Source organism: Emys orbicularis, chromosome 13 (genome assembly GCF_028017835.1).
Source record: "Emys orbicularis isolate rEmyOrb1 chromosome 13, rEmyOrb1.hap1, whole genome shotgun sequence".
Taxonomy (NCBI): Eukaryota; Metazoa; Chordata; order Testudines; family Emydidae; genus Emys; species Emys orbicularis.
This window is the reverse complement of record NC_088695.1, coordinates 722,302-743,418: the sequence shown is the minus strand read 5'-3', so window position 1 is coordinate 743,418 and position 21,117 is coordinate 722,302. Positions and strand designations below refer to the sequence as shown.

The window sequence follows — 21,117 nt, the reverse complement described above, 5'->3', positions numbered from 1 at the left end:
GGGGTGTCCTGTATTCCCGGCCCCCTGTCTGCAGGGTGAGCGCCCCCCACTCTGGGGTTCACTGCTTTCCTGCCATTTCTGTAGTTCCTGTCACCCCCAAGGGCCTCACAGACTGTGCACAGCACATGCGGCCCCATGGAGATGCAGCCACCTCTGGGGAAGAGCGCATCAGCCAGACACACAGAGGAAATGTTACCCAAGGGTTGTGGGGCAAACCCCTGCTCTTATGGAAAGTGCCCCATGAGGCCTTTATTCTACACCCACCTGACAGGCCTTGGGGTTTAATGGCTCCTCCAAGCCCCCCCACATAATGACCTGGCAGGAGCTCAGTCCAAGGGGGAGGAAGCTGGGATTCCCCCCTGCAGTGCCCGTGTGTCACCCTGATACTCACAGCCCCGAATCGTCCCCCTGGCTGCTGTGAATACACGTCACTGCCTGACCCCAGCAGGGGCCCAGCACCCATTTAAACAGCCGGCCCTGTCTTCAGCGCGGCTGTCTCCCCCCGTCTCTGTGGGGCTGATATGGGGAGTCCAGGAGCAAAGATACAGGCTGAGCCAGGGGGATTTCACTCTAGTTCCTCTCTCTGGCTCACCCTGCCGGGGCTTTTCTCCCATCAGCCTGGGCTCAGGTCCCCCTTCCCCTGTAATGCAGTGGGGAGAACACGTCTGTCTCTGGGCCGGGGGATCCTGTCCCCCATTCACCAGGGGACACTCTGTGCTTATGGGGAACTTTAGCCTGGGCACGAAACTGCACCCCCGGCCCCAGCTCAGCCTCTCTCTTTGCTCCTGGCCTCCCCATGCCCAGCTAGGTGGGGGTCCCCTCTGGGTGTCGTTAATTATCCCGGGACCGGCACGGCTCCAGCACTGCACACATCAGTGATCCCGTCCCCGTCCCCGTCCCCGTCCCACAGCCAGGTCCCCGCGCGCCCAGGGGACAGAGGTTCCCAGGCTGGGTCACACACTCTGTTCCCAGCCAGGGGATTTCCTCTCTCTGCCACCCCCGGATCCCAGCTCCTCCCCAGCTGCAGCTGAGGTTGTGCTGAGCCCGCAGTGCCCCCTGCAGCCCAGGGAGGGACATTTCTGCCTCTCACATGATTTCCCAGAAGCGGCAGTGTCTGACTCACTGGGGCTGGAATTAGACAGTGCAGCGTTTCCTTGTTCCCTGCCAGCGTGGGGCTTTCCCTGCACCCAGCCAAAGAGCTCACCTGGCAGCCAGGCCGGAGCGCGGCACAGGCAGCCGCAGGGCTGGGGCTGAACGGCCGGTCGGGCGGGTCCCAAGGGGAGTTTGCAAAGTGACCCAGCCCTGCCCTAATCAGTTCCAGGCTGCACCTGAGACACGCAGCATCGGTGTGCGACACACACACCCTGCTGGGGTCACTGCCCCGTGTGAGCTGGGGTTAGCCACAGAGAATGGTGTATACATGTCCTGGTACGAGCCACAGTAACCAGACCGGGGTCGCTCGTCCCTAGTCTAACTGGGATTAGCCACCCAGAGGCAATCGGATTAGGATTAGCTGGGGCTGGGAGCTCTTCACCCTGCACAGAGACAGACTACCTGGGTTTGGGCACATCCTGGTCTGCTGTGTATCACCGAGTGTGTCTGTGTTACTCTGGTCTGGATTCAATTGTTTGACTGTGTAGGACACAAGTTATAATCAAAGTTACTGAACCTCTGACTAGTGGGAAACAAAGGGATTTACCTTCCTCCCCCCCCTCCCCCCCCCCGCAACCAGCATGATGACGCCATTAAATCCACCCGATAGCTTTTCCCTGAGACCTCCAGGACTGTACGAGCTGATGCCTATTATGAAGTCAGCCACTGTTGGAGCACGGCCCAGCCAATAATGGACTCTGTTTGTGTGTGTGTGTGTGTGTGTGTGTGTGTTCAAGAGGAGGCACGTGTGTGCAGGGGCGCAGGGCCCATGTGTAAGTGGGGGGCTGAGAGCCATTGAACTAAACTGTGAACCCTGCGTACAATGGAACCACTGCAAACCAGGGGGTCCGGCCGCCCCCAGCACCCCTAGTTCTAGCCCCTCTGTGCGTGTGAGCACAACAGGCAGTGGGTTTAGATTGGGATTCTCCAAGGCACCTAAACCCCACTGGATTTCAATGGGATTTGGGCACCTGACTCCCTTGGCCCCTTTTTGAAAATCCTGCACTTCCCCCAATAGCCCCCAGCCTTGGTAGGGGGCCACGCTTACCTCACTGGCCCAGGGCATGCTGGGATGTCCCACCGCAGCAGGCTGTGACCGCAAGGCACCGGGAAGAGCCCAGAAGAGGGTCAGTGACACACACGTCGCTGACACGCCCCGAATGGGTCCGAGCCCGAGGCCCAGCTCAGTGACTATCAAGGCAGATTAACACTCAGTCTCCTCTGGTTACCTGTATCCCCTTGCCCGGCCGGACAGCGCGCTGCCTCTCTGATTAGTGAGTGGGGTAGGAAATCCACTCAGGTTTTCTCCCTCTTCCTCTCCTGTCCTCCAAAATGATCTAATCCCCCTCAGAGTCTGCCCTGTCCCCCTCTCAGGGCTGCTCTACGCACAGATTTTGCACCAATGTAACGCTGGATTTCTGAACTGTAAAATTAAATTGGTGCCTCCCCTAGTGTGGGCACAGAAAGTTATACTAACACAGCTCGTTTTGGCAAATGTACCAAATAGGCTAACCCAAGAGAAACATTGTGTAGCAAACCACATACCTAATAATGCCACAATACCGTAATGCCATGCCTGGGTCCACATGGAAGTGCATTGATTTAACCAGATCAGGTTAAAAAAACCCAGCTAGTTAAACTGATATAAAAACTGGGTTCAGACCAGCTCTAATTCTCAGATATGGATCCAGTGCTGCCAGCTCTGGCTATTTTATTGCAAATCTCACAGTATTTGGCATTTTCCCAAGAGCCCCAGCTCCTGGAGTCATGGGATGACGTGAGAATTTCAGCTTAAAAAAATGTAAATTACTGGCCCTCATAGTTTAGGGGAAAAGCTTAGAAATGTGACAGCCAGAGGTTCCAAACCCAGAAGGCAAATAAACTCCCCACTTTTGTTATTAAAAGTCTCATGATTTTTGACCCAATGCTCTGACTTTTGGAGGATGTAAGGGGCACCTGCCATCCACACATGCTCCTGGCTGCCCTGTAAGGTGCGCGGACACGTGGCAGCCTATTTAGCACCACGCAAGTGCTCAGGGAACCCGCCCAAAGACCTGCTGCGTCCGGGGACCGGCCAGGGGAGGGGAGCCCCTCTCCTGGCCCCAACCTAGCCCGGCCCCCAACCTGCCACGGATGGAGCAGCCCTCCGCTGGCCCCAACTCTGCTGTGGCCGGACCTGACATGGCCGGGGAGCCTGGCCTGAACCCAGGCATGGGCGGGGCAGTGTGGACCCAGGCGTGGCCAGGGCGCCCCTCCCCTGGCCCGAACCCAGCCCTGGCCCAGACCTGACCTGCTGGGGCCGGGGGAGGGGTGCCTCTCCTGCAGTCCCAGCCCCAGAGCTGCCACAGTGGGGAGAGAGCTGGGGGGAGTCTTCTCTCCCCGCTGTATCCCCAGAGCACCCTCCTGCACCCCAAACCCCTCATCCCCGGTCCCACCCCAGAGCCTGCACCCCCAGCCAGAGCCCTCACACCCTGCACCCCAACCCTGCCCCAGCCCTGAGCCCCCTCCCACACTCCGAACCCCTCGGCCCCACCCCCACCACATGAATTTTGTTCTGTGCACCAATATGGAGGTGATGTGTCACACGTCTCCTCCACATTGGGGCCCAGAACAAAATTCATTCTGCGCATGGGTGGGAAATATTAGAGGGACACTGCTGCCCAGTACAGCTCTGCAAGTTCCCCTGCTCCGGCTGGGCCATCAGTTCGGTGACCGAGGCGCTTACGCATAGAACAGCCCCCCCCCACCCCCCCCCACCGGGGTTTGAATAGTGAATGGAAAGTGCCAGAGACCAGAGCCCGCCCTTCCCCCAGCCCCTTGGCCTGGGGCAGACTCCATGTGAGTGTCTCAGCCCCATGGCCAGGCCCTTCGCCCCCAGGGCACGGCCCCCCTCCATTGCCTCCCTGGGACCAGGCCCTCACGGCCCCCTGCAGCGCCTCTCCCAGCCGCACACAGCGCCTGGCCGGCTGGGAAACACCCTCAGCTCCTTCCCCTGGAGTTCCCCTGCTCTGTTCCCTGGGCCTGTTCGCTCCTACTCCCCTCTGGGAGCCTGTTCTCAGGGCCAGGGGCTCGTTAGCTAATTAGCTGCCAACCCCCCACCCAGAGTCAGGCCAGCTCCACGAAGGGAATTAGGCTCCTCACTTCCATTGCAATCCTTGGGGGAGCTGAGCCGTGGTCCCTGACAGCTGGCTACATGGGGCTGGTTCTCCCTAGAGAAGCCGTTACAGACAGACCAGGCCCTGACTCCCCTGAACGGCTCAGCCAGCCCGGGAACGGCGCCTGACCGGGATCTGGGAATGATCTGGAGCTGGCCGTGCTCTGAGCTAAAATCCCCTCCGGTGTCGTCCTTTTCCCTCCAACGCACCAGATCTGGGGTCTCCCGCAGGTTTAACCCCAGCCCCTTTCCCCGGGTTTGGAAGGAGAATTGTTGCCCCGAGTCTTTGCCTGAGCTGGGGGGACCTCAGGGGCGGTTCAAACCCCACAGCTGTTAATCGTCCCCTCAGATACCGGAGTCAGATCCCTTCCCCGTCGCTGTCAGTAACACGCTGCCCGTCCAGGGTGAGTAGCTTTCCCCTTCACGGCAATCACAACTGGTGGGTTGGCGACGGACGGGACTCTCCCATGTTTGAGATTCACCTGGTTCCTGACGGGACAGGCCGTTATTTCCCCACACCCCCACGCCCCCAGCCGTCTCCCCCCCCCCTGGGCCGAGGTGTCAGTGCGCCATGGACAGCACCCGGCTGTTCCCGCTGCTGTGTGGAAAATACCCAACCCAGCAACTGCCGCCCACTGGCCGCCTGCCCCCGGCCCGGGCAGCGCCAGCTACCGCTGACAGGCTGCAGGCTGGGAGCGCCTGAGCCCGCCCGACAGGAGACCCGAGTAGGGCCTGGAATGGGGCATCCCCTGTGCCCCCCAGGGAGGGGAGAGCTGGGATGTTGGGTCTGAAACCCGGAGCTTCACAGGGCTCCCAGGTGCCTTTTCCGGCTCCCCAGAGCTGCTCACTGCCCGCAGCGTAATTATTGGTATTGCCAAAGCAGTACTTTGATAAATGCAAAGTAATGAACATTGGAAAACATCATCCCAACTATACATACAGAATGAGGGGGTCTAAATTAGCTGTTACCACTCAAGGAAGATCTTGGAGTCATTGTGGATAGTTCTCTGAAAACATCCACTCAATGTGCCGCAGCAGCCAAAAAAGTGAACAAAATGTTGGGAACCATTAAGAAAGGGATAGATAATAGGACAGAAAATATCATGTTGCCTCTATATAAATCCATGGTACGCCCACATCTTGAATACTGCGTGCAGCTCTGGTCGCCCCATCTCAAAAAAGAGATATTGGAATTGGAAAAGGTTCAGAAAAGGGCAACAAAAATGATTAGGGGTATGGAACGGCTGCCGTATGAATAGAGGTTAATAAGACTTTTTTAATTAATGGGACTTTTCAGCTTGGAAAAGAGACGACTAAGTGGGGATATGATAGAGGTCTATAAAATCATGACTGGTGTGGAGAAAGTAAATAAGGAAGTGTTATTTACTCCTTCACATAACACAAGAACTAGGGGTCACAAATGAAATTAACAAGCAGCAGGTTTAAAACAAACAAAAGGAAGTATTTTTTTCACACAACACACTGCCAACCTGTGGAACTCCTTGCCAGAGGATGTTCTGAAGGCCAAGACTATAACAGAGTTCAAAAAAGAACTAGATAAGTTCCTGGAGGACAGGTCCATCAATGGCTATTAGCCAGGATGCGCGGGGATGGTGTCCCTAACCTCTGTTTGCCAGAAGCTGGGAATGGTGACAGAGGATGGATCACTTGATGATTCCCTGTTCTGTTCATTCCCTCTGGGGCAGCTGGCATTGGCCACTGTTGGAAGACAGGACACTGGGCTGGATGGACCTTTGGTCTGACCCAGTGTGGACATTCTTATTTTATGTTATGTTCTTATGTTCCCTGGAACCCTGGACTGTGGCCCTGTGTGATGTTATGAGTGTAATATAATATCTCATTGAAAGGTGACCGGGCCAGAAAGAGTTAATTAACTCACAGACTGACCTGACCCATGGCCGAACTTCAAAGACTCATTAGGAAGATATGTAAATGAATAGAGCTTTGAAATGCAGCCGGCATTGTTAGAGAGAGAAGGGGAGATGTTTGCTCAGGTCTTGTGATGTAAGCAAACAAGTCTTGTCTATTGCTATAGCTTTGATTCAAAGATCAAGAAAGGAGTATTAACATTTAGGAAGACACTTGAGTGAAATAGTATTATTGTCTATATGTCTCTTTGAAGGTTGTGGTAACCTGTATCTGAACGGTTTAATGGATAAATTACCCTGTGCTCATTGCCAGGATGTTTGGAAGGAGCGTTAAGCCTATTGTTTTCTCAGGCCAAAAGGCTGCTGGAAATGTATAAAAACCCTGGGACATGATCTTGCTTCATCTCAGATCTGCTTTGGGTTTCAAGAGGGGGAAACCTTAAGCCACAAGGATTGAGATCCCCAGTCACTGACTGGAGCCACCCTGAATATGGACATTGGACTATAACCTATGGACTATTTCTAAAAGGACTTTTGGCAACTACAAGCTCATCTCTGCTGTGTCTGAACCTCAAGAACTGAATTCAAGTCTGTCTGTATATTGATCTTTTAACCAACTCTCTCTCTCTTTTCTTTTTTAATAAATTTTAGCTTAGTTAATAAGAATTGGCTATAAGCGTGTATTTTGGGTAAGATCTAAATTATAGTTGGACCTGGATATGTGGCTGATCCTTTGGGATTGGAAGAACCTTTTCTTTTATATGATGAGATAAGATTTTCAGTAATCATCATCATATCTGACGTGTGTGTCTGGATGGAGGCCTGAGGCTGGGCACTTTAAGGGAACTGCGTTGTTTGGACGTCTGAGTAACCAGTGAGGTAATACAGAAGCTGTTTTGGGCTGGTTGGTAAATCTAAGCATTGGAATAACCACCAGCGTTTGGGGTTTGTCTGCCCCGTTTGGTTTGCAGTTCACCCAACCTCAGCCAGCTCCCACGGGCAGCACCGTCACACCCTGTAGTGCTGGGCGGCCTGCACAGACTCCAACCGAGATCAGGGCCCCGTCGCGCCGGGTGCTGCACGGACCCCGCATTGAGCTGTGTGCTGTATGTACAGATGGGGAAACTGAGGCACTGAGCGGTTCAGTGACCTGCCCAAGGTTGCACACAGAGTCTGTGGCAGAGCCAGGCAGTGAACCCAGGAGTCCTGGGCCCCAGGCCTGTAGCTTCGCCACAGACCATCCTGTTCCATTTGCAGAAAGGCTCCTGTAGCCTTGCGGGGGAGGCGCCGTAGAACCGAAAGCCTCCAGGGCGCCGGGCGTGGCTGGGCTGGGCTGAGGGGAGCCGGGTCTGAGCCCAGACGGCAGGTCCCATCCAGCAGTTGAGTCTGACCGTCCAAGGGAGAATGTTCCTGCTTCGCACGGAGGTGCTGCTGGGGCAGTTCCCCCCCGGGGCAGGCATTGTGGGTGAGGGGTACCAGGGTGACCCAGGCCAATGGCTCCCTATCCCCTTAGGCCTTGTCCCCTCGCCCCCCCACCCGGCACCTTGTACTGCCCGTGGTACCTCTGCAGCCCGGGCATCGACACCCCCCAGACAGCATTTCCCACCGCTCTGCCCAGGCCAGCAGCAGGCGACGGTGCGTGAACCAGGCCCGTGCGAGGCTGGGTGGGATCAGAGACACCAGTTCCCCCGTCTCCCTGGGAGTCCGGCCAGAGACCCCCGCCCCTGGGTACGGCGAGAGGGCCGGGAGATGCCAGGCAGGCTGCAGCTCGGCCTGAAAGCAGCAACTGAGGCAGGAACAGCGCCGTGGGGGGAGGGGAGGTTTGTGACCATGTGATTTGTGTCAGCAGCTACAGAGTGGGGTCTAGTGGGTCAGAGCGGGGGGGCTGGGAGTCCGGACTCCTGGGTTCTGTCCCCAGGTTTGCTGCTGAGTCAGTGTGTGACCATCGAGTCAGCTCCCTTTCCCCTCTGTGCACTGGGGACAAAGGTCCCCCACCCATGCTGGGACCCCCCGTGCTGACTGTGCACCCAGCCCCTCTGGGGGGAGGCGGCGCCAGATGGGCAGAGGCCAGAGCAGCCCCCTGTGAACAGAGCCAGCTGGGTTTGCGAAGCCTCCTCGGCCACAGCAATCCGCCCGTCACTGATGCAGTGACGCTGCCTGAATATGCAGAGAGCCTGACCCCATCGCTGGGGGAGGAGCTGCCCTGAGTGTGACTGCAGAGCTGTCTGAGTCTGCAGAGAGCCTGAATCCATCGCTCCAGGAGGGAGGAGCTGCCCTGAGTGTGACCAATGATGCCTGAGTGTGCAGAGAGCCAGAGCCAATTGCTCTGGGAAGGGGCAGCTGCCCCGTGGGTGACCAATGCAGTGACGCTGCCTGGGTCTGCAGAGAGCCTGAGCCCAATGCTGCGGGGGGGGGGGGAGCTGCCCTGAGTGTAACTGGGGTTACAGGAGAAAGGATTATCCCATTTTACAGCGGGGAACCTGAGGCCCACAGGCTGGGATTTCAGAGGAGCCCAAGGGGCATAGGCACCTCCTTCCCACTGAGTTTCTCACAGCCAGACAGATTCAATGATTGGCTCAGGCAGGAACCGAACCCAGTGCTCCTGAGCCGTAGCCCTACACCCGCCAGCCCGGGCTGTGTGCCCCATGGTAGTGCAGCTCAGCCGCTCCCTGTGGGGCGGGGACAGCAGCCCTGGACTGGGGCACAAACCAGGGAGGTCTGTCCCCCGGGAACAGCTGTGGGGGTTGGGGGAGGGGGGCTTTGCCTGCCTTAGGAGCCCCCCCCCCCGGCTGTTTAAGGAGCTGGGCAGATGCTGCAGTTCCCGTTGGCAGGTCCGAGCGACCCGCGGGGTGACCTCAGCTTCCTGCTGGCTGATACGCAGGGGAGCCGGTGTGTGTGTGTGGGGGTGAGATCCAGGTGTGGGGCTGGGCTGGGCCGGCTGGAAAGTCCCGTCTGACGGCAGCGTCAGGGCTCAGCTCAGACCAGGCCACCTCCTTATGGAGTGTGGGGCACCCCACAGCTCAGCTGTGCCCCTCAGTACAACAAAAAACAGATGGCAACTCTGGGAGCAATGGGGCAGGGACCACACGGATTCCCAGCCTGGATGGAGGGGGGATCAAGGAGATACAGAGCGGGGAGAGAACCCAGGCGTCCAGGCTCCCAGCCCTGCTCTAACCCACCAGACCCCCCTGCCTTCCCAGAGCCAGGATAGAATCCAGGCGTCCTGGCTCCCAGACCCCGCTGCTCTAACCACCAGCCCCCACTCCCCTCACAGAGCTAGGGAGAGAACCCAGGAGTCCTGGCACCCTGGGTCTTGAGGAAGGCTGGCAGGGCTCCAGCTACCCAGCTCCGTGGGCGGTGCCCGGATCCCCAGCCAGGCCTTTGCCCCGTACACGCCGCGCTGCCCTGTGCCTGGTTTCATGGCCGCTCTCTGGCTGCTGGGCTGAGTCATGGGAAAGTCCCTCGGTGCCCGGCTGGAGCTGGCACCGCGCCCGGCTCGCTGTGCGAGGCTCCACCGCCCCCTGCTGGCCACACGCCCCCCCAACCCCGCCGGGACCTTGGCTGGTTTCCGAGAAATCACCCGAGCACGGGGGGACGGTTGGAGCCGGTCATGAGGGCAGAAGGAGCGTGACCCCGTGACCCCCGCTGGGGGGGGCCAAATAGCCAGGGGCGGCTCTAGCTATTCCGACACCCCAAGCACGGCAGGCAGGCAGCCTTTGGCAGCACGCCTACAGGAGGTCCTCCGGTCCCACGGCTTCGGCGTACCCGACGCTGAATTGCATAGCGACCGGCGGACCTCCCGCAGGCATGTCGCCGAAGGCTGCCTGACTGCCGCCCTCGGAGGGACCGGCAGAGCGCACCCCGTGGCTTGCTGCCCCAGACACGTGCTTCGAGCGCTGGTGCCTGGAGCCGCCCCTGCAAATAGCCCAAGTTTATAGGGCCAGGCCAGCGATTCGGGGCTTTGTCTGACCCTATCACCCCTGCCCCCAGCCCGAGTTTTCACACCTGCTGTCTGGTCACCTGTCCCCTGCCTGCAAGTGACCCACACGACCCACTGCGGGGTGATCCTATCGGAGCCGCTGGGCCAGAGAGACAGAGCGCCCCCCACTGCCCAGCAGGGGCCATGCAGCACAGACCCCACCTCACCCCTAGTGTGCTACCTGCCCGCAGGGAACCCCGGCCCCTCGCCCCACCCACACACCCGGCCTGTTCCCTGGGCTATGCACCCTATTTATCTCTGCTGTAAACGTAGCTGGCTGGTGTGGGGCACTGGTGGCGGGGGGGAGACCGGGCTAGAGGGGCCTAGTTATTGGGGCTGAAGGGGTGAGGGATACTGGGGGAGATGGGCCCATGGGTGTGACCTGGGGCAGCAGGGAAGGGGAGGCTGAACAAGACAGACCCATTTTCCAGTGGGTGTCTGGGGGGTGGAGGTGGGGGGTGTATCAGACTGGATGGGCCCCTGGGTCTGACCCAGGGCAGCAGGGCAGGTGGGGGGATACCGGGGTAGACGGGCCCCTGGCTCTGACCTGGCACAGCCAGTGCCCTGCCCCGCTGGCAGGAGACAGTGAAGGGGCAGCGGTGTCTCAGGGGGTCTGTGAAGGCGAAGAGGGTTTTCCCGTCAGTCGATGCACCGTGGCTGGGGCTGGTCCCAGGACAGGGGCTGGACACGCAGGGGGGAGGTCAGAGCTTTTCCCGGCCCCACGTTGTCTGGGGGAAGGGAGGAGCCCACGGGCGGCAGCGCTCGGCATCAGGGGACGGGCTCAGAGCGGCAGAGCCGGGGCCCGGGGCCCGGACCGCTCAGCACCCGGAGTTAACGTGCCGGGAGAGACCGACAGTGACAGCCGTGGTCGGGACAGCAGGTTCTCGACGTCTCTCCCCTCGCTGGGAGCTCGCCGAGGGCTTGGTTCTCCTTACACCCCAACCAGTGACCGGCACCAGCTGCAGCCGGGAACCCCCCTCTCTGCGGGCCGGGGAGCGGTGGGGGTTCCCCAGCGCCCGGGGGCTGCTCCAAACCAGCATCGGGATTTACCGTCGCTGTATGGGGTGTCCCACGGTAATGTGCCCCAGTGCCCCTGGGACCGGTCCAGCGAGAGGCCCTGCAGCTGGCTGGACTCCCCGGTGGTGAAAGCCGCTCCGCCCCCACGTGTGACCAGTACCAGTGGGGCTGTGTCTGGTCTGAATTCACCAGGCAGTGGGGGGGGGGGGGGGACGCGCCGTGCGCACCCAGCCTGGTGAAGCGGGGGGGAGGGGGGGGGGGACATGATCCAGGGGAGGGGGACGCCAGCAGGGAGCAGAGCCAGAGCCCACCTCTGACTGGGACGAGGGTTTGGGGGCTGATTCCCCCCTTGTGCCCCCAGGGTGAATCGGCAGGGGCGGCACTGGGGCGAGGGGAGCTGGGCCAAGGAGAAGCTTGGCTGGGTGAGAGGAGAGCCAGGCCACATGGGGACAGGAGCGGGTGGGGTGGGTTGTTATGCCAATAAAACTACACAGGATCTTTTCAGGGGACAAGGCAAGATGCCACATTTATTATGAGAACACAATTTGATTTATAATCAACAGCTAATAACACACACACACACACACACACGATGTGCTGCAGCTGCTGCATAGTTACCAGTCCTGCTTGAGTTCATGGCTTGATTTCCCAGCTTGGGTTCGCAGCTCGTGGCGGTAACTGGCCAGGAAAGCCGGGCACAAGGACGAGCTGGGTCTCTGTCGGGCGCACCGATGCCCTTCCATGTTGGCAGCAGAATGTTACCCTTCTCCCAAAGTTTTCCATCTCACCCATCCTTTTTGTAGGCTTTAGTTTGAATCCAGAGTCTATAGGTCTTGCTGTGTCAGGCTGCCTCTGGGTTTGGTGATTGATCACCCGTCCATTGCAGACATGACTTTCAGCCTCGGACCGGGCTTTGATCTTCCTTCTATTGCACCTTTTCTTTTTAGGGTGGATTCTTCTTACTTGGTCAGGGCTCTTGTCTGCATCTTCAGCCCTTGGTGTTTGAACTCTGTTTCATCAGGACGGGCTGGGGCTGGAGGTTGATTCCATCATCCATACATCCCTCATTCACACATCTGAACTAAACTAATAAGATTACAGCAGGGTTTGCAAAGTGGAGTGAGCATTTAAAAATGGAGTTTGAGTTACAATATGGAGCCTGATCAAAACAAGTGTCATGAAGAATTTACAATGTTGGGAGGCAAACAGTGAACAGGGGTTACAAAATGTTAAAACAGTGACCCAAACAGCAAGGACCAGCAATCCAAGCAGCAATTGAACTGAAACTGCAAGCGGACAGTAATTGAACCGAACAGCTGTGGACTTTCTCAATAAGCACGAACTGCAGGGACTTAACGAGCGGCTTTATTGCCATTTAGCCGGTTATTGCAATAGCTGGTTTTATGAATGAACGCTGTTTCATTCATAAAACTTTACTCATGAAGTTCTGTTTGTTCATTTGATACAAAATAAAGTCATATTAATAAAGTCTTAATAATAATAGTAATTAAGAAAAAAACCATTTCATAACCCTCCCAAAAACTTCTTCTGCCCATCCCAGGCCAGTCCCCTCCTTGCCCCAGGGCACTCTCAGATCCTCCGCCAGGCTGGGGTGCTCCACGCAGCAGGTATAATCGGTCTCACTGCTGGGGTCGATCTCGATGGTGGCCCGGGTCTGGTAAGTCCCGTCCCCGCTGGGAACCACCCCACATTGGATTGTCTCCTGCGGCACGGCCACCCCCTTCTTCAGCCACACGACGGCCACGCTCCGCGGGTAGAAGCCGTGGACCCGGCAGGAGAGGGTGGTGAGCCCGTCCCGGCTCGGCCGGTCGCTCACGTGCACCCGCGGTGGCTCTGGGGGGAAGGAGACACGGCGTTAGAGGGAACTCCCTGAGCTGGATCCCCTGGGGCGGCAGCAGCCGAGGGGGCTGGAACCCCTGCGGGAGGCACCGGCTCAGCCCCCTGCACTGGGAGACCCGACAGGTGAGTTCCCCCCCCCGCCCTTATCAGCCCAGTGACCACAGACTGCTCTCCCTTCCAGCCGGAGCCGGCAGCGCCCTGACAATGCACCACAGGGGACAGCACTGCCCCGTCCCTGGCCAGAGGGACGGGACCTGGTGCAGCCGCGCTCTCACGTCTGATTCTGATACACGTGACCACGGCACAAGCACCCCAAGGGGCTCTGCTCGGCTGGGGGGATCTGAGCAGGGCGGGATCCTGCAGCAACGCTGGGGCCTCGCCCGATGGGGGAACAGAAACATCCTGCCAGGCGGGGCCGTCCCCACCCACACGCAAAGTACGCAGCTGTGTAGGTTCTGGTGCCCTGTGCAGCTGCGTGCTGCTCCAGCCTCTGCCCCGCCTCTTCCCACCCCTGCTCTGCCGCAGCTCTACCCCCTCTCCACCCCGCCCCCAAAGCTCCCCCTGCTCCGCCCCGCCCCGGGGGGGCTGCGTAGGGCCCCAGAATAGCTAGGGACGGCCCTGCTGCCAGGGACAACGCTGACCATGATGGACATGAGGGAGGGATCTCTGCAGTGAGGATACACCCCATTCAGTGACCCCCGGGGTCTGACGTGCCCCCCTCACCTCTCCTCTGCAGCGTCTCCTTCCCGTACGCCAGGTACTTCCCCAGCCACTCGATGCAGGTCCTCTCCAGGTAGGCTCTGTATCTCTGAGTGATGCTCCTGTCAGCCTCCCATTTGTGTTTGGTGACCTGAGCTGCGTCATCTGCCACCACCCAGGTCTCATGGTCCTTATCCAGGCTGATATAGTCTCGCCCCTCGTACGCATACTGAAAATACCCCCCGGTGGAGCCGTCACCCCGGAGCTCACAGCCGTACATCACTTGGAGAGTGTGAAATCCTGAAACACACGGAGCCGGGGCCCAGGGCTGGGTCATGATTAAAGCCACAGGGAGCTGCTAGAGATTCTCTAACACCCCCATCCCCCTCTACTGGGAGCTGTCCGCAGCCTGGGGTCCCCCTCGGCCCTGTGCCCACCAGCCTCACAGAGCCCCACATGGATCCACCGATGCGGGGGGGGGGGGTTCCCAGTGCAGGGGGGGCTCTGGCTGTGGCAGGGGAAAGACCCCCCCCACTGGCATTGCTCCCATCCCTTATCCCCTCACGCTGTGCTCACTGCCCCTCTGGCCAGCCCAGTGCCCCACCTGCTCTGGGGGCCAGTCCCCCCATCCCCAGCCCAGCCCCTGCTCTATGGAGGGAGCCCCCAACACACTCAGGGCTGCAGCCAGAGGGGTTGTGATGGGAGCCGCCCCGCAGGGAGAGAGGGAACAGGGCCCCACCCTTAACCGCTCAGGGTCCCTCTGCCCCCTCCCTGTTCACACCAACCCCACCCAGCAGCGCCCCCAGAATGGACCCGGCCGAGGGGTCCTGTTCGCTGGACCTACAAGCTGTTTTAGACCGTGTTCCTGTCATCTAATAAACCTCTGTGTTACTGGCTGGCCGAGAGTCACGTCTGACTGCGAAGTGGGGGGTGCAGAACCCTCTGGCTGCCCCAGGACCCCGCCGGGGCGGACTCGCTGTGGGAAGCGCACGGAGGGGCAGATGCTGAATGCTCCCAGGAGAGAGCCAGGAGGTGAAGCCGTGTGAGCTTCTTGCCCTGGAGACAGTCTGCTCCGAGGGAGAGGAGGCTCCCCAGAGTCCTGCCTGGCTTTGTGGGGAGCAGTTCCAGAGCATCGCTCGGGGACTCCGTGACAAATGTGCCTCGCTGAGTGGGAGAGGCTGGGGTCAGCCGGGGTCTGCAAGGGGGAGGCTTCCCAGCTCCATAACAATCCCCCCCTCCCCCCAAACAACCTGTTCCATAATTCTCCCAGCCACCCCCAACAACCCTCCAGGTTCACTCCCAGGCTCCTGACCAGCAATTACTTCCCTCTCCCTCAGCTCCGCGGTTACCCCGACACCCCCAGCCTTTGCACCGCTTCGGGGGGGGGGGGGGATGGACGGACGGAAATCCGTACTGTAGTTTAAATGAATTACTCAGTGCTCTGTATTTATATGCCTAGTAAGGAATCTACGTGTCAAAAAAAATTTCCTGAATCGTTGTTGTCTGTACTGTTACAGACATACTTGCTGAAAGATATTTTGAACTAAATAAAAAAAAAATTGAAACTGGAAGGATTATATTGTGTTATTTTGACAAAAAATATGCAAAATTGTAAAATTGTGCGCAGAATTGTTAGTTGTTTGGCTCCGAATTCCCCCAGAACAGCACGCAGCAGGGAGCGGGGGATGAGCAGCTCCCCCTGCTGGTGGGGAAAGCCGGAGCAGCAGTCGCTCCAGTCCTGAGCCGCCAGGAGCCGCGAGTAACGCTGCTAAGATGGAGGACTCAGGATAGTGTCCCCCACGAGCTGAGAGGAGGGAGGGGTCAATATGGGGGGAAAGGGGCAGGAGGGGGGGAGGCAGGGTAGCAGCTGGGGAGGGGGTGGCAGGGACAGAACAGCAGCTCCCCAGCGCAGGGTTCAGGGCGGGCGAGCAGAGCCCCTCTCTCAGCGCTGGGGAGGCCGGTGTCCGTAGGAGCAGGTCAGGCTGGACAGTCTCACAGCCGGGACCAATGGGCCAGACGTCAGGAGGGGGTTAAACCAGCCCCAGAGAGGGAGCGCTAAGGGGGCAGACACCCGGCAACCCTCCGCCCTGTCGCTCAGTCAGGGGGCAGGGCCACAAGGAAACCAGGTGTCGGGGACAGGATGGGAATTAGCTCTCACTGCTGCTATCTCAGTGCGGGGGGGGGGGGGGGGGAGGGTGTACCAGGAGGGGCTGGGGACGCTCCTGGGTGGGACCGATGCCACAGGCCGGTATCATGGACATGGGGGTTATGGGACCGGGCAGTGACAGTCTCTGCTCAGGAAGGGCAGGGCAGGCCCAGGGGGAGAAAGCGCAGCAGAGACCCCCCCCCCCCCCCCGCTAGGGACGGGTCAGCAGCGCCCGGCACTGAACGCTTACGGATCACAACGCACAACGTGAGACAGCAGAATCCCGGGGCCTGGCCAGGTGGCTACAGCCCCCCCCCAGGGACCCAGCCGGAGGAACGGCTCTTTACCCCTCTATCGATAGCATGCAGGGGAACCTGCCTCACTCGGGGGGGGTCCAACCGGGGGACACGTGCTGGGGTTTGTGCTGCCAGGAGTCAGACAACCGGGGAGTCTCTGCATGTTACGGGGCTGATTCTCCACCCGCCAGCCCGAGCCGATGTCAGACCCTGGTTCTGAGCTGGGGAGAGGAACCGACTGTCAATAAACTCAGACTGGGAACAAGACAAAACTCCTCCTAGGGAGGGTCCCTGCTGAGCAGCTTCTCCCCAGGGCTGGGTGAACGCAGTGCTGCCGCTCGCCTGACTGTACTGTGCCTCTCATGATACTGGGTGGGTTTGGTAAAGCCCCAGCGCCTGGACTCCTGGGATTAGGGGGAGTCTCAGCTCTTCCTTACAGCTGTAAGTTCTAGCCCTCCTAGCGGCAGAGAAAAGCCTGGAAATTTGACTCCTGAAGGCACAAACCAGAGGCAAATAAAAAGACAGCAGAACCCCGTTTATCCAACCCACCGTTAGCAGCTCTCTGCATTAACCGGACACCCAGGACGCCAGGGTCAGAAGCGGGAGCTCTCTCCTGTGGCCGCTAGCTGGCCCTGCGGCACTGCATTTCCCCATTCTCCGGGTTATCCCGATTTCTGATGATCTGATCTCGCTCCAGATCCCAGCTAAGATCGGATACACGGGGCTCTGCTGGAACCGCCAATAGAATCACCACAAAACTCTGGTATTTAAGCCAAACTCCGGATTTGTGGAGCCTGACTCGTGATTTCTGAACACTTGGGGCAGAGGTGCTGGAACGAGGGGTGCTGGGGGGCTGCTGCATCCCCTGGCTTGAAGTGGATCCCACCATACTCAGGGGTCACAGTTTGGTTCAATGGTTCTCAGCCCACCCTGTACAAACTGTCCCAGCGCCCAGCCTTGGGGCTGTCGATACTGGGATTCCCCATCACGCGGTGTCTGTGACTGGAGACCAGACGGCTCAGACCCTGCCCCAGCTCACCCACACGCTGGGGGTCGGACAGTGGCGCTGTCCCAGCAGGGAGGAACAGGCCCCCGCAGGCAGGAGCCGCAGGTGGGATTTTCTGGCCCGGGTGACCAGGAGGCCGGACTAGCCGGGTCCGATGGGACCTTCTGGCCTTCACACTTGTGAGGCTCTGCCGGGGACTGACCACACCCGGCCTGGGGGGTAGGGGGCCCCGAAGGGCGGCAGATGCAGCTGGAAGTGGGGCTGGTAGCAGATGTCTCAGGTGTTTTGCGAGGGGACAGCAAGAGATTCACACTTCGGAGGGTGTCAAACATGTTTTCACATGACCCCCCGATCCTGCAGCCCCCCCATGAGTCCATCTGCCCCCCACGTTCACACTGACCCCCATGAGAAAGTGCCCCCATGGGTCCTGTCTCTTTCCCCCAATTCACACTGCCCTCCGTGAGGGTCCCTCTGTCCCCTCCCCCCACATTCACACCAGCACCCATCTGTCGGGTGCTCTTGTTCACACTGACCCCACCCCGACGCTACCCCACCCACAGTTGCCTCTATCTCCTCCCCCATTCATACCACCCTCTCCACCCTTACCCCCACGGGAACCCTGTGTTCACACCGACCTGCCTGACCCTAACCCCCCCGTGAGTCCCTCTACTCCGCTCCCCCACCCCACAACCCCCCCATCCTCTGCCCTGCTGTGAGTCCCTCTGTCCCCTCCCTGCAATTCACACTGACCCCCCTTGGGGGTCCCCCTCCTCCGATCCCCCCACCCTGACCCCCTAGCCCCCACCCTGCTGTGAGTCCCTCTGTCCCCTCCCCCCCGTTCACACCTCCCCTCCCCCCTGAGCCCCGTGTCTGGTCCGGGGGCAGTGACTGGGCCCCACACTCAGGTTGTAGCGCTGGTGCAGGGTGTTCAGGTCCATCCGGAACACGGCCTGCCAGCCCTGGGAGATCTGCGTGTTCTGGTCCCAGTACTGCGCGTCCAGGTTCCGCGCCATCCACTCCGCGCGTGGCACCGCGCTCCCCCGCTCGCTGTCGTAGTGATCGATGAGCTGATCGTTCACATACCCGACTGTGATGAACGGGGGCAGCCCCGGGCCAGGCTCCGACACCCCCGTGTAGAAATAGCGCAGCGAGTGCGGGCCTGGGGGAGACGGGGGGGTCAGAGCCGCAGGTGTAGTGTATTAAATTGCTCCGCGTAGGAATGTGCTACTTGGGGTGCACTGAGCATGCTCAGTACATCTGCTGAAGCCGCTGCCCTTCACCCTGCCCTTATTAGCCCTAGGATTCTGCTGACTGCTTTTGACAGGGGTTAAAAAGTGGCAAAGGGGCGAATCGGAGCAGGGGGTGGCCCAGGTCTGAGCGGGGGGGTGGAAACTGACTGGTCGGGGGGTCAGGTAGCTGGAGGCAGCATTAGGAGAGGGGCTAACGGGAAAATCAGGGCTGGGGGGGAGGAACAGGAGTTAAGCTCAGGGTGAGGCGCTGGCAGAGGGTGACAGAGGCAAAACCCGGCACAGGCAGGGCACAGGGGTAACAGTTACCCCAGTGGGACTGAGACACCAGTGTTTGCAAAAATGGTGGGGGCTAAGGGGCTTTTCTATTTCCCCTCTGACAGACAGCACCTCTCAGCGTGGGCTTCCCAGGGCTGGGTTCTTAAAGGCACAGGCATCTATCTATCCCTTTCTTAATGATTCCCAGCATTCTGTGCGGTTTTTTGGCTGCCGCTGCACATTGAGTGGATGTTTTCAGAGAACTCTCCACAATGACTCCAAGATCTTTCTCGAGTGGTAACAGCTAATTTAGACCCCAGCATTGTATATGTATAGTTGGGATTATGTTTTCCAATGTGCATTACTTTGCATTTATCAACATAGCAAACTTCATCTGCCATTTTGTTGCCCAGTCACCCAGTTTTGTGAGATCCTTTTGTAGCTCTTCACAGTCTGCCTGGGTCTTAACTATCTTTAGTAATTTTGTATCATCTGCAAAATTTGCCACCTCAGTGTTTACCCTTTTTTCCAGATCATTTATGAACACATTGAATAGGACTGGTCCCAGTATAGATCCCTGGGGGACACCACTATTTACCTCTCTCCAGTCTGAAAACTGACCATTTATACCTACCCTTCGTTTCCTATCTTTCAACCAGTTACCGATCCATGAGAGAACCTTCCCTCTTATCCCATGACTGCTTACTTTGCTTAAGAGCCTTTGGGGAGGGGCCTTGTCAAAGGCTTTCTGAAAATCCAAGAACACTCTATGCACTGGATCCCCCTTGTCCACATGCTTGTTGACCCCCTCAAAGAACTCGAGTAGATTGGTGAGGCGTGATTTCCCTTTACTAAAATCACGTTGACTCTTCCCCAAGAAATTATGTTCATCTATGTGTCTGACAATATTGTTCTTTATTATAGTTTCAACCAGTTTGCCCAGTACGGAAGTCAGCTCGGGCCATGGGAGAGTCACGTCCAGGCCAGGAAAAGCAGGACGTGCCCCTGCCCCTCTCCCCACACCCCCCATGGGGATCCCGACGCTCCGACCCAGCAATCCCAGGAGATCCCAACGGCACAAAGGCAGCTGGTCTGTGCTCTGCAACGGGCGCTCGCCCCCAAACTGAGCCCTGATTAACGCACAGATCCTGGGACTTCACCGCTCCCCTGCCCTGGGCACACGGCCAGAGCCGGGGCAGGGGGGTGACACGTCCCCCCTAGGGCGACACCTCTAAAGACTTGTCCCCACTCACAGACCCATTGCTGCCCTGGGGGCGGCTGCCCTGGTGCGGACACAGCTCAGCCTCGGCCGCACCTAGCCAGGGCCAAGCCCCTCAGGGGGTCTGGACACGGGTTAAACCAGCGCCAAGAACCTGCTGGGAGCCATTAAAGGTTAGAGAGTCCGAGGAGCCTTTTCCACCCCCCCATGTCACTCTTGTCGGGGGGGGGGGGAAGGGAGGTAAATTTACTCCCTGTGACTAAGCCCCGTCCGCCCCCCCCCCCGGAAGGACCCAGCCGTGCAGCGCCGCGCACGGGGGATCCCCACAGCCCCGGGGCAGGGCGGGCAGCGGGGACCTGCCGGCCACAGCGGGACCCAGACCCCGAATCCGGTTAGTCACCGACCGGCACCATCGGGTCCCTGGAGCCGGGACCCGACAAACCAGAACTGCCCCCCCCCCCCCGAGCCCCACGGGCCGCGCCGGCTGATCGGGTGCGCAGCGCCGAGCACAGCGGGGCCAGGTCCTGGCTGGGGGGGTGAACACGTGACATGCCCAGAACCAGCCCCCGCCGGGGGATCCCGGACAGACACCGACCGGACCCCCGCTCCGGTCCGGACGCAGAGCCCAGCACTGCTGACACCCCGCCCCCCATGTCCGGTCCGACCCCCCCGCACTGACCGGAGCAGCCCCCCGGGGTGGCCGCAGCCCCCAGGAGCAGCAGCAGCAGCAGCGTCGCCATCGCCGCCCGGTCCGTGTCCCGCCGCCCGGCATGAACCGGCCCCTTTCCCCCCGTCCCGGGCTCCCGCGGTCCCGTCCAATAGCCGCGCGCAGACCCGGCCGCGTCACCGGTCGCTGGGCAGAACCCGGCCGGGCAGGTTGTACCCGGGAAAGCGAAACTCAGCAGGGATGAGCCCAGAGGGGAACCCCGGGTAGCGCCCCGAGGGCCCCCCCCGGGCTGTGAATCCCGGGCAGCGCCCCGCCCCCACCCCGAGGCCCCGCCCCCTGGGCTGTGAATCCCGGGCAGTGCCCCGCCCCCACCCCCTGGGCCCACCCCATCTTTGCCTTTCCTAGCTGTCAGGGCGCTCTTGGGTCACAATTTCAAACTTTTCTCCACAACAACAAGGGCTGGAAACGTCCCTTTGACTAACGCCGGCCGAGAGTCTCCCCCGCTCACGTGACTCCAGGAGCTGGGGC

At 59.6% G+C, this 21,117-nt stretch overlaps 3 protein-coding genes across 4 annotated transcripts in view; all 3 read right to left on the bottom strand.

The window, feature by feature from the left end:
- The window catches only part of LOC135887748 (H-2 class I histocompatibility antigen, Q9 alpha chain-like), a 61,591-nt gene extending 40,915 nt beyond the window's left edge, over positions 1-20,676 (bottom strand). For both annotated transcript variants that reach the window (XM_065415486.1, XM_065415489.1), the window contains exon 1: positions 20,602-20,676. In XM_065415486.1, coding sequence (XP_065271558.1) covers positions 20,602-20,662 — 61 coding nt within the window. In that variant the 5' untranslated portion in view covers positions 20,663-20,676. The remainder of the gene's footprint in view (positions 1-20,601) is intronic.
- LOC135887747 (class I histocompatibility antigen, F10 alpha chain-like) overlaps positions 1-21,117 on the bottom strand; it is a 265,826-nt gene that overhangs the window by 227,488 nt on the left and 17,221 nt on the right. The window lies entirely within an intron of this gene.
- On the bottom strand, positions 12,540-14,045 carry LOC135887766 (major histocompatibility complex class I-related gene protein-like). Its single transcript, XM_065415517.1, has 2 exons — positions 13,775-14,045; positions 12,540-13,045 (listed from the first exon to the last, which is right to left on the bottom strand). Exons 1-2 carry the CDS (start codon positions 14,028-14,030, stop codon positions 12,699-12,701), a joined length of 603 nt encoding a protein of 200 aa, XP_065271589.1. The 5' UTR covers positions 14,031-14,045; the 3' UTR covers positions 12,540-12,698.